General features: G+C 43.6%; 1 protein-coding gene across 2 annotated transcripts; it reads left to right on the forward strand.

The window, feature by feature from the left end:
* Positions 1-597: 597 nt before the first annotated feature.
* Positions 598-3046, forward strand: LOC124699909. 2 transcript variants are annotated; one of them, XM_047232136.1, is made up of 6 exons: positions 598-971; positions 1154-1489; positions 1601-1662; positions 1751-1916; positions 2281-2446; positions 2601-3046. In XM_047232136.1, the coding sequence occupies exons 2-6, from the start codon at positions 1480-1482 to the stop codon at positions 2617-2619; spliced, it is 423 nt and encodes a 140-aa protein (XP_047088092.1). In that variant the 5' UTR covers positions 598-971; positions 1154-1479; the 3' UTR covers positions 2620-3046. The 2 variants fall into 2 exon arrangements, 1 of the variants encoding a protein (XP_047088092.1); XR_007001556.1 differs by having other exon boundaries at positions 1154-2484.
* The last annotated feature ends 10345 nt before the right edge of the window (positions 3047-13391 follow it).

Here is a 13391-nt window from a genome sequence, read left to right on the forward strand (position 1 = left end):
CGTCCACTAGTTCGAGCTCCCGCGCGGCCTAGGGCTGGGAGGTCGGAAGCTCAGGCACGGGCAGGGGAGCCTAGCTAGAGGCTCGAGCTGCGCGGCCGGTGAGCTGGAGCTGCTCCTGAGAAGTGCGGCGGTAGGAAGGTGTGCCGAGCGGCCCTCCATGGAGGCTCGAGCTACGCGGCCGCCGTCCTCTAGATCATCTTCGCTCCGGCCACGCCGCAAGGTGCTCGTACGCGGTAACAGAGCACGGCAGCGGATCGATTTGGGGATCGAGAGTCAACGTGAGCTGTTGGGGAAGAGGAATATGACAGGTGGGGTCTCACTGTCATTGAGAGAAGCCTGCAATCCCAGCCGGGATTGTCTTTTCCTGCTGTGCCAAACAAGTCGAAGGTTTAAAATAGACTGGGATTGACAAGTTTAGAGTGCCAATTTCAGGGATTGTGAGTTAGAGGTTCGATTTAGCTTTTGGCTATGAGTTGAAGGTTTGTTTTAGACTTTTTCCTTTTTTTTATCACCCGGACGATGGGCGCGCGAATGGATTGGCTGAAGGTGATGGTGTCCAAAATATTTTGCCGTTCGCGAGGGAAAATTTGGCCAAAGTCCTCCGGAAGCCAACCACAGCGCCAAATTCCCCTTTCTCTCCCAAAGTCAACACCTCCACCAAATCCTCCCCTTCCTCTCCGCTCAGATCTGTACAGCGAACTGCTGCTCGCCGCCGCCTCATTCTTCCGTTCTCCCCTCCCCCCCGACCCTAATTGCCATGGCTGCGCTGCGCGTGATGACTTCGGCGCGCCGCCACGAACTGATTTGACGGCCACCTAAACTATCCGTCGTCGTACCGCCTACCTTGGAATCACCATCGAAGGGGTGTGCGTAGCGTCCATGCCGCCCGCGCCGACCCGTTTGGCTTCGATGACCACCAGATCTAGCCGCCATTGTACCGTGCCGTGCGCGTCGCCCCGACCTTCCCAAAGGTTCTCTCTCTCTCCAGAAGTAATCTTCATTCGATTTTATCAAATTGAGCATATGAAATGGCAGCAACAATATTTATTTTACTTACTGATTGATTAAAGGTGTTGCCAGGAACATAAGTTTGCGTTTTCCTTAATTAGATCCGGTTATTGGATGATTGACGTACCCTCTTGTTCTGTGCCAGGGACGGAAGGTTTTCTTCGATGGATTCCACTTTATAACACATAATGCTTCCAGTTTGTATCAGGTTGTATTGACTCCTACGTTTGTAAATATCAACTTGCAATATCTTACTAGAACTTAACATGGAAATATGTTCAATGGTTATCAACAGTTGTTTTGACTATCCTTTAGTATTCTACTATATATTTATCTTATTACCAGTATAATAAATTAAGTCTTTCTGGATAATTATTCCCTAGATGTTGCTTGAGCCTCTATTAACATGTCCAGGCGTTTTTAACAGCAGTAGTTGATGCAAGTTCAGTTGCACCTAAACACACATAAAAAATGTTGGCATGTAAGTTCCTGTCTGTTGATATTGCCATTTAGAGTTCTTGTACACATATCCTTGCTTCTCATTATCACACCTATATTATAATTGCGGGATCTTGTGATGCTATCAATGTAGTCAGAAGTCATAACCTCTACATCCACATCATTTCCTGCTTTGTTCGGCACTTCATCTCCCAGGTAAAACCTACTCCCATTATAGATATACATGTGCTATGGTACTACATTTCTGCTCTCATTCGATCTGTATGGCGCCTAAATTGTGTAGGCTCGCAAGGAAGAGATCGTTGGATTCCTCCCTGGATCAAACGGTTCTTCTGCAGTTCTGCCGATGGTGTCCTGCTCGCTCGGTAGTACATTTTATGGCGACAAAGCATGTGCTGCATCTATACTCAGGCAGCAACATCAAGAGAATTCCATGAGCGAACTCCATGGTGAAGGATTTCATGTCCATATGTTTCCCTTCTGATATCTTCCTAAATCACTTGTGCCACACGTCTTCCTAAATCACGTCTGCGTGCCGCTCCAACTACCAACATATGTTTATGAAAACGTGTGATTTACATTGCAACCTAAGTAATGATACATACATACTTCTTTGTTAATATACCCTGAACTAGGTGTGTTAGACTCCTTTTTATCTAGAATTATTTTTGTTGCTACCTATATATTTCTTCTCTGTTCTCATATTTGTGTTAATGTTGATTGCTTTGAAAAATATCACTTTAAGGTTCTCTAAGAACAATATGACACTGTTACTTTTCTCTGAATATTGTAAGCATACCTTATGTTTTACAGGAGTTGCTGCTGCCTCACTGTTATACTGCTATGGAAGAATTAATATACACTTTTGGGGGGACCTTGGTATTTGGTCTACTTCTTTCAGACCTTATTTTCTTATCTATTGTTTTAATTGTAGCTCGAGTGAAATTTATTGGCACTATCAACTCAACAATTGCGGCAGGTTGACCACTCCCCGCCTTCCTCGAATCACTAAATGAAGTACTTTATGATTTTACTACTCCAACTAATATTTAATCTAAATATTATATGAAGATTTATTTATTTTTTAGAAAATCACATGCTGAATTAAAATAGATGTTTTCCTATTGATGCAGGTCTTGGAAACTAATATAGCAGTTCTAGTGTCATGTTCCAGTAGTGCATCATAATTTGGTTTGATGTGGCAGAATAATTCTCGGTTTCCCAAGTGATTATAGAAGTGGCACGCTGTCTATGAATATTATGTGAAAGATATAGTAAGGAAGGAGAAGAATGCTGGCCACTCTATGAAGAATGATGATCAGAAGATAACAAATGAACAAGTTTATTTGTTGATGTGTTGAATTCAGCAAATAAATGTGGAAATATTGTGTGTTGCAAATGGAAGTAGTAGGCAGATTGGAAACATGGTAGTTGTATGTGTAACATGTGGCTTATTTTGTGCTTCTTATGTGTCCATTGCTGCTAGTGGTTGTGCTGACACTAATGTAATTTTGCTGTTTGGCAAATGTTAACTTCTTGTGATCCATCAAGTATTATTGAAATAGAGTGTTTTTGTGTACCTTTTCGCTGCAAATATTTTGCCTATTGTGATAACTATTTGTCATCACGATTGGAATGTTTGTTGCTATAAGTTAATGCCAATAGTGTGGTAGTTTGAGGCAAAATGGCTAATGCCATAAAACAATGATTGTTGCTATAGTTTCTTGCCACGATTGACTATTGCCACGTAGGAGTATGCGCCACGAAACGAGCATCGTTGCCACCATAGGTTATTGCCACAAATGTCTATTGCCATGAGCTAGCAGTCGCCACGATTTATTACATGTTGCATTAAGTTATCACCACAAACCAAATCGTGGCATCAAGTGCGTGTTGCCACTGGAGAAAACGTGGCGACTTCCTACATGGTTGTTGTAATAGCACATTTTATTGCCACCATTGTAATTTTGTGGCAATAACCTATTACCATACGTGCAATCGCAACGGTTGCCAACGAATGTGATTTTGTGGCAATAGGTACATATTGCCACAATTTGGCATTAATTGCGACAAATAATTTTGTTGCAATAGACATGAATCCTTGTAGTGTACTTCACATAACTAGGATGTGGTAGTCTTCATGGTATCTCGAGTCTATGTTTATTGCTGCCAGATGTTGCAAGTAAGAAGTAGTAGGTATTTATGTAGAGATCAAGTTATGGTGGACGCCACACCTTCCCATATTGGCTCCTCTGCCATGGTGTTCACGTCCAAGCCCCTATGCATGCTGACAGTGAGCTTGGTGATTGGTGATTTGCCGTAGAGCTATCAGCAAGTGGAGCTCAGGAACGCATAGTGGCTTTTCTTGGTGAATCTCTTCAAGTACCGACTCTCGATTTATGGGATGAAAATCATAGGTCTTACCTTCATTGGTTGTACCAGTTTCCCTGTTGGAGGCATTATTGGGAGATTAGTCGTACTTTCTCCGAGAAAAAAAAACCATGGTATGCCTGTGTATTCTTCAGGCTTCGATGTTGGAGAAGCTCTTCCACATTCTTGGTGTTACCAATGGAGGGGGTTGCTTTTGGCAGTTGTGAGTCATTGACCACTTTTAGAGAGCTTTTTCTTTTCCTGGTTTTGTTATTTTTGGTTGTGTGTCATTCATGTCTCAACTAGTCCTTGAAATTATGTTACTGATCAAGAGGCTGGTGTACATTGTATTTCGTCTATGCTTCAACAGTCAAAGGACCATGCCCATCAACTTTAGTGGTTCTTTCTCTCTATATTTAAAAAATTTCCATATTGAACGTTGGTGTCTTTGGGCTTGTGCATCCTAGCTCATGGGGTGATAAAATCCAATATAAACCTCACTATATAAAAAGTTGAATCGAAATCCTCATGTTACATGGGTCTTATAGAATTTCATGTCTATTTCGTAAAAGTTTTTGGTTAATAGAAGATGCAAGAGAATCTGATAAAACCAAATTTCATTTGCAAAGGCTATCAGGCGATCACCTGCTAGGTAACATTCTGCTAGCCACTTTTGTAGAAGGCTTACTTTCCCTTTTATTAGAGCATCACTAGTAGTACCCTTAAACCCTCAAACCCTCATAAATAACCTTTTTCTACGGGTTGGAATGAAAAAAACGCAAAGATTAGAACCCCTAAACCCCTAAATAATTTTGAGGGTTGGACCCCGGGTTGCCCTCCCAACCTTTAAAAGTGAGGGTTGGAGAGGGGAAACAACCCCAACCCCTATTCCTCCACTGTGGGAAATAACTGTTTTTTTCGGGTTTGAGGGTTCTAGCATTTGCCCCTATTTTTCAACCCTTATAAGTGCTAAAAAAATGTCAATTCTCAACCCTTAGACTGGTTTGAGGATTTGAGAGTTTGAGGGTACTACTAGTGATGCTCTTAGACTGGTTCCATTCCCTATTTAGAGCATCTCCAGTCGCGTCCCCCAAAAGCGTCCCTCGAAGCTATTTGGGGCGCGCCGGACAAAAAAACGCGTCCAGCCGCGTCCCCCAAACCCGTTTTTTGTTCGGTGCGCCCCGATACGGTGTCCGGCGCCCCGAGCCCATCCCCGCCCCACAGGGGACGCACCGGGGACGCCGGCCACAACGAAAAGCGAGGCGAAGCGACGCGGGCCCAACCCGTCAGCGGCACAATAAATTTTAACGTAACCGTCTTCATCGTCGGAGATGGACGTGGAGGCGGGCGTGTTGTTCGAGTTCATCCTCGTCCTCAAGGGCAACCCACGCGGCATCCAGAGGCTGCCGGACTCCTTCGTCGAGTACGTCGCCGGCGACGACCGCCCGGGCACGATGCATCTGCGGGAGGCTTCATGCGGCTACTACCGGTGGATCGTCGACGTGATCTACGATGCGCGCGGCAAGATGTACCTCCACATCGGTTGGGAGAAGTTCGCGCGCCACCACAGCCTCGAAGCTGGCTTCATCCTCCTGTTCTCCTACTTTGGCGACAAGGACATGAGCATCAAGATCTTCGACGAGACGCGCTGCCGCCGGGACTACCACGGCGACAACACCGACGAGGAGGACGACTGATGAAGAGTGTTGTTTCTTCGCAGCGAATACGTGCACGGAGGTTTCTGGATGTTCGTCATCGGTAGAACCAACAAGGGCACCATCTCCCGCTGGATTTTCCAGTTTGGGTGACTGGGTGTGCCCTCGAGTGTTCTTTCTTAGCAGCGAACACAGGAAACCTTCGATGCACGGCCTAGTTAGGTTTAGTTTTTTTGCAATATTTTATATTTGTGTCAACCATGGTTCAAACTATGTATTAGTTTGTGGAAAACCATGTTTCAAATTGTGTCTTCGTGTAAACCACGTTCCCAATTATGTATTAGTTTGTGGAATATTACTTCTCTTTATTGAAATAAAAATAAAAAAATAAAAAAAGAGTATTTTAATGTTTAGGGGCGGCATTTGGGGGACGCGCGCCTGGGGAGCGATGTCCCCCAAACGCGGAACGAACGAAACACGTCCCCCAAACGCTCAATCCGGCGCAGTTTGGGGGACGCTTTGGCGGACTGGAGATGCTCTTATCCCTCTTCTGGCAATGTCCTCTTAGTACAGCTTTAAAAAAAATGTCTTCTTAGCACTTGTAATCTTCCCTTTTATATCTCTTTTTGGAAAATTAATATAGAAATTTCAGCTTCTTTTTTTTAGTTAACAAAAAATAAGTTAGAAAATTTAACTTTTGAAAAATCCAAATTTCAGAAACTCAAATATCAAAATTTGGACTTTCAAAAGTTTCAATTTAGTTCTACCATAGAGTCAGACGGTGGCGCTGCCCGACAAAGAACAGCTTCGTTCTGCATGATATCGTTTTCCACTCGCATATTTTCCCCGACAACGGTTGATCGGATGTGCATTTGCATGTTGCGGACAGTTTTTGCTAAAACATTACCGATATGCTAGGTCGGAATAGTAGCTAGGTCACCCTAATTTCTTCATGTGGTGCGTGTGTGCTTGCGTTATCGGACACCAATAACTAGATGCCGGCCATTGTTGGTGACACGCAGGAGACCAACATGATGGTGTTCGTCTAGAAGGACTTTTTGGTATATAGGCGGCCGGACCTAACAAGGAGCCGAGCAAGCTAGTGCACGCGTGTGTCACCATCGGATTGGCCAAAAATGCCTTGCTCGTAGTAATAGACAAATATCTCCATGGAGTGATCTAGGAAGGGCCGGTGCCTCTTGCGTGGGGCGGCAACAAGTGCTCAAAGTGGTGATGCAACTTGATATTGACCACAGATGGTCTTATGCTAGATACAGTACGAAATATGGGGTGGCCAAGCTTCGGCCATGAAGTGGAATAGAAGGGCCATGATGTCCTCCTGAACAGTGGGTGGCGGGAGCAAATGGTATGCGGTAGTAGTGGCGCCGAGTTGACTCTGGAGAAGGCACTGATCATGCACGCACAGTGGCCTGGTTGACATATCCGCCACGAACGAAGGCGACATCTTATCAGTTCACGATTTTCGTTTACAACTAGCTCGCGTCGTCTAGCCCAGGGCGACTCGGGCGTCCACACCTCGAAACCCTAGCACCGCCTTTCCTCCCTCCCCCTCTCGCAGCGCTGGAGGATGCAGTCGGGCGAAACTTGAGCGCAGGGGCGGAGGCAGGATTGAAACAAAAGGGGAGCCAACTGATTTATTTTTCATGTAGGGGGGGGGGGGGGTCAAGCAAATCTCCACTAATAAGACCCTCTAATCAGCTCTTAAGCAATAAAAAATTCTCGTTACACGTTGGCATGGGGGGGGGGGGCGATGGCCCCTACCTAGCCTCCCTACCCTCGCCACTGCCTGAGCGGCGTACGGTGGCAACGGGGAGCTCTCCCTTGTGGCCCCAATCTGCAGGGTGGCGGATATGGGTGACACGGATATCCCTGGACGTGAAGCTGCTCCCTCTGGTCGAGCGTGTGTGGGATCTCGACAGCGGGGGCGAGGCTTCCCGCGGAGTGGCAGCGGAGATCTTTGTCGGCCGACGGTGTAGGCGGTGCTCCCTTCGTTAGGCCTCCGGTGTTTGGGGACAACCTGCTGCGGGATTGGTCGAGGACGAGACTCTGAGGGTGGCCGGTCCGATGTACATGTTGCTGGATGGAGGCTTTGTGTGGTAGATCCAAGTGAAAACCTTGGGTTTCAGCATTTGGCTGGTGCCGGTGGGCGACATCTTGTGCATTTTTGAAGCCGTCGTTGAGGTGAAGCTCCCAGATAGCGGCACTCCTACGTTGATCCCCCTTGGGGGCATTAATCTCGGAGTTGTGCATCAGCCCAAGGGACCAGTGGATGGTTATGTGGTGGAGCGGTGCTGTTCCTAGCACATCGTCAATGGTGAGTCTCGGCTACATGGCGAAGGAGGGGTCTTGGTGGCGGACGTGTGATGCTGGACATGCATGTACAGGGCGGTGGCGCTGTCTGACATCATGGTGGCGTCAACGAAAAGGTTGACAAGGCCAATACGTAAATACATGTCCTGAAGATGGGTTCGCGAAAGATGATGGCTTATGCGCTGCACAGTAAGAATTTGTTTGAATGGTGAGTCATTTCTAGATGATATATGTAAATGGATTGTCACTGGGCCGCAGCCCTAATCATGGTCACCCTCTTCATCTAGCTTGTAGGTGTATCGATTCTTATCGCCAAGAAGTTAGCTTCGAGTTAGACATTATTATTTGAAAATACTTTGATGAATAAATCAATAAAAATTATCACTAGTAGAAAAAGAGGCTTCCGTCCACCCCCATTAGTCCCGGAAATATTCGAACCGCGACTAAAGGGGGCTTTAGTCGCGGTTCGGGAGGCGACCCGCGACTAATGCTCCATCCGCGACGAAAGGGTACCCCTTTAGTCGCGGTTGTTGTCCCCAACCGGGACTAAAGGGCTATGGAGGGATGCGGCCGGCGGAAAAACCTTTAGTCCCGGTTGGGGACACCAACCGCGACTAAGGGTACCCTTTAGTCCCGGTTGGTGTCCCCAACCGGGACTAAAGGTTTTTCCGAGTTTTTTTACTCCCACGCACCCCTGCATCCCCCCCCCCCGCGGATTGCCTTTTTTGGTTTGTAAAATACAAAAGAAAATGATAGAAAATTCAAAAAAAAATTGTTTTCAGATTCTTGTATGTTATGCAACCTACTATTCGGAGAAATTAAGAAATTCGAATTTTCACTTTTTTTGCAAAAAAAGTTTAAAAAATGGTAAAACCGCAATAAATTTTGCATACGACGTCGGAAAAAAACGTATAATATATCAAAAAAATTCTGGGAAAAAGTTATATCCGAATTCACCTGGGTTTACCCGGTTAGCCAATTTTTAGATTCTCAAAATTCCAAATGAAAATACGAAAGCAGGAAGATTTTAGTTTTTGCTATAAATTATGGATTTTATATTTTTTAAATTTTTCAAAAAATAAAATTAATAATTGCATCCAGCATAAAGATTACTATTACTTTTACCCAAATTTTAGATTTTCAAATTTTTAGGTTTTGGCAAAAAAATATTTACAAAATTAAAAAAATAAAATTAAAAAGTTAATGTTTATTTATTTATTCACGATTATTATTACATCATTATTTTGTTTATGAAAAAAATTATTTGAAATTCAAACAATAAAAAATGTGACATCGACCAACATGTTAATAGGATTGATATGATACTAGTATCACATACATGTGCGCGTAACACTTGGATGCGGGACGGAATGAAACTCGGAAGTTAAGCGTGCTAGAGGTGGAGTAGTGAGAGGATGGATGACCGAGCGGGAAGTTTGACCACGAGTAAGTAATTTGACTAGAGATAAGTGTAGTTAGAGATAGAGACTAAGATATGCAAATAACTGAAATAATAGAAATTCTAAAAAAAATAGAAAAAAACGGAGTGAAAAAAAATTAGAAACCCAAATGAATTAAAAAAATTAACGAAATAGCCTTTAGTCCCGGTGGGGGACACCAACCGCGCCTAAAGGTCCTTCGCCCAGGCGCACGCTAGCCGCCCACGTGGACGGGCCTTTAGTCGTGGTTCGTAAGCAACCGCGACTAAAGGGGGGGCCTTTAGTCGCGCTTAATTGGTTGCGGTTGCGCAACCGCGACTAATGGCAGTTGCGAACCGCGACTAAAGGCCATTTTTCTACCAGTGTATGTGAGCGTTATTTTGATGCCAAGTACATCCCCTTTATGAAAAGTATAAAAGAAAAAGAGATTTGACTTCATGCTTAGTCAATTTCTACATCATTTAATTTGCATTGTGATTTGTGCTAGTCATGATGCAATATAATTTGTAACTAAGATTTAATGATACATCTAACTGAGAACGAAATTAGTTTTCAATCAACTTAGAAATAGTCACATCCAAAAAAAAAAATACCCACCACGAACACCACCTCTAGTACTACCACTGGTTCAGGTTTCATACTTTCAGCAATTCAGCACACGGGGTGTGGTGGACGTCCCTGTTTGGCCACATCCGCACACGGAACACGCACGTCTCGCGATCGACGCTGAGACACAATACGCGGATTCGCCCACAGCCGGCCTCGTGCACGAGTTTTTCAAGATTCTCGAGCACACGGTGCGACGTCCCGATCGAACTGGGTTCCCACTGCGCCGCAGGGAAACCGCGAGATCGTCCTGGCTATTCTGACCACAGAGATAAGCCACATGCAGATGATATTGGTTAATAGGTGGATTGGCAAAATCGCCATCGGGAGATGAGCAAAGGCTGCAAGTCAAACGAAGATGCGCACGTGGAATCCACAAAGTGGCCATCATACGGAACTTGTTGGCCTGTGCCTGGGAATTATTTGATCTAAACCACTCTTTGCTAGTAGTTGCTAGACTTTAAAGAGGAAATTGCATACTCTAGTATAACGCTAATGTTTGGTGCATTTGTTGCACAAAACACTAGTTGCTGCACACCTTAATTTTTCTGTGTTTTCTGCTTTGGTCGGTAGTACCGCGCGCTATCGGTACCCACATATGCAAGAGACGAAACCTAGCCTGCGGTACCGCCACTGCTCACCTAGGAGCAGTAGTACCGTAGCAGGTGCCCCTCCTGATACCGCTCAATGATGCGCCATATACTGTTCTAGGTCGGTGCGTATAGAATACAATGAATACTCGTGTAGAATAGGTCTCACATGATTATGCATGTTAATAGTCTAAATCACTTTGTTTGGACTAGCTGTGACTCGTTAGATCAAAAACTGAATCAGCTGCAACTAATGTTTTGTTTCTAGATTTTGTGCAACAAGTGCGCCAAACATTAGTGTTATATGCAATTTTCTCGGCCTTCAAGCCATTTTGTAGCCTCTAGGAAAAAAATTAAACTACTATGGCTCCTTGTGGTCAGCGTTTTTTTTTCTTTTTGAGCCAGTAGAATTTGAATTTTAGCCTAAGATGTGCCAAAAACATGTAAGACACGTTCGTTTGTTTGATTGCTTCAGTTAGGTCATGCCATTCAAGATGGTTTGGGTGAAGCGACCGGGCCTGCTAGTGGTCAATCCTCTGTGCTTTTTAGCGCTAGTTTAGAGTTCGCAGCAACCGGCAGGAGAAAAATAGTTCGCTCGCGTCTCGTGTCGCCCCCCTCCCCCTCCCGCACGGGCGATCGGGACGCAAACCTAGCACCGTCGTCACAAGGTGTCAACACCCGGATTTTTAAGTCCAGATGTCTATTATGCCATACATCGCAATCCCAGGAAGATTGTTTTTGCGAGACATAATAAGTTTATATCACAGCACATCATTCATTACAACACCATAATAGTCTTACATCAAAAGGATCACATGATCCAGTCTTACAATAATAGTTGATCTAATGATTAATTACAAACACACAGCAGGAGAAACGTAGTAGCGGTCCATCTGTTACACAGGCAACGCTTGACGTCAGGAGTAGTCCTAGTTATCATAGACGTCTTGCTGTCCATCCTCCTGGTACTGGTTCTCCTCTTCATAGTCTGGCCATTTGAATAGCCAGGGACACAGCCATGAGTACTTTAGAGTACTCGCAAACTAATACTAGTGTAAGTACTAACAATCCTAGTAAGAGGGTTCTAAGCTCTAGGTTCATTTGCATAAAGCCAGTTTTATTTCATAAACCTTTAGTAATCAAAGACTCTTCATTTGCCTAACTTAACTCAAATGGGAACATTAGTGTCATTCCCACAACTCTGTTGTGATCAAGTCAAATTCACCTTTCAATTCACCATTCATTTTTAGAAATCATCTGATAACGGAACAGTATGGCCATCCATCCGTCCATAACCGTGGACACGGCTATTCGAATAGGTTTACACTCTGCAGAGGTTGCACACTTGTGCCACAACATTTGATTACATCCGTCAGGGATAACCCTGAATAATCATAACTCAGTATGCGGATCATCAACCATTAACCTTTCACTTACACATCCTAGTATAGGCACCTCCCCCATGAGTTTGGCCTCCCAGATGATAGCAATCGCTATCCCGGGAACCGCACGAGGCTTGGGTAGGACATTCAACTCTTTTCACGTCATTTCACTTTCAACGGAGGCAGCCTCGGCATAACCTCTATGACGCTTGTTCAGAGGGAACCCATACTAAGACACATAAATTTCCAGCTAAACCCTTACCCATAATCAGGTATTGTGGGGGTACTCTAAAATTGGAATGGTATCGCATCCGAACCCAATCATCAGTTTTTATCAAAATCCCCATGTCAGTCAAGTCACCTTCACCTTAAAAATCTTTCAATAGAATGACTCATCATTCCAAGGTTTTCAAAGTCAAAAGATTCACAAGTTCCCATCTAGAGTAGTCAATTTTAGTTTTAGCACTAGCAGCTAGTCATGAGGGGTGCTAACTAGCTTGTAGCTCTCTAGGCTAACTTTGATGTTCTTGTACCACTCCATATCTAGACTCAAGTTAACTATAAAAGTAAACCTTGACACTCAAAACAAAAGCTTTGTAAGATAAAAACTGGGACTTGGGAAGTAAGGCACAAAGTAGTATGTAGTGGTGCCTTGCTCAAGTAGAGCTTGCACTTGGGTAACTTGCAAGAGTATAGCTTGCCTTGATTGGTACAGTGATCAAAGCTTTCTTCTTCCTCTTGGTAGAAGACCTCCTCCTCCTGGTAGTCCTTGGTACTAGCGTCTATAAACAGATACGAGGCATACAATCACCAAACAAAGCTTAAGTACTAGACTTAACACTCAATTGGATCACACAAGCTATCCTATCATCACACATTACTAACAAGGTGGTTGGCTTGGTTCTCTTTTAATAAAACTTGTAAGAAGGACAATTTCGTCTTATAGAACTATGGATTAGGGTTTCTATTTATTTCTTTTTGAGAAATAATTTCCTCTCATTGAATCCTATTAAGATTTAATCTCCTCAATTAATAAGTGTGAGATTATGTTGACCAAGGTCAACACTTCACATTTATCATTTGGGAAAATGATTTAAATGAGATTCTATATCTCATGCGATTTAAATACTACTATTGGAACAATTTAATAACTCTAAGTAATCAAGTATGAGGTTCTATAGCTAAGATCATTTTCTCATATTGAATCACTTGAGACAATGATTTAAATGAGAGGAAACCTCTCATAAAATTTAATAATTAATTTTGGGTAATTTAAATGGACTAGAAATGGCCACATAGCCATTATTTTGCTCTAGCCCATGATTATGTAAACAACTATGCTATGTTTTTACATATTCATGAAGAGTATGTGAAATGTGAATTATGAGAGTTGGAATCAACTCAAAATCATTTATGGTTGATTTTTAATAATATTTTGAAAATTGAAAACCTACTGTTTGTTCTTTTTACTACATGAGTTCCGCAATGAATCTAGATTTGAGACCAGTGTAGTTGGATAGATGATTTTATAAGCTTTTCAGAAATATAAAG

This window comes from Lolium rigidum, chromosome 3, assembly GCF_022539505.1.
Source record: "Lolium rigidum isolate FL_2022 chromosome 3, APGP_CSIRO_Lrig_0.1, whole genome shotgun sequence".
Lineage (NCBI taxonomy): Eukaryota > Viridiplantae > Streptophyta > Magnoliopsida > Poales > Poaceae > Lolium > Lolium rigidum.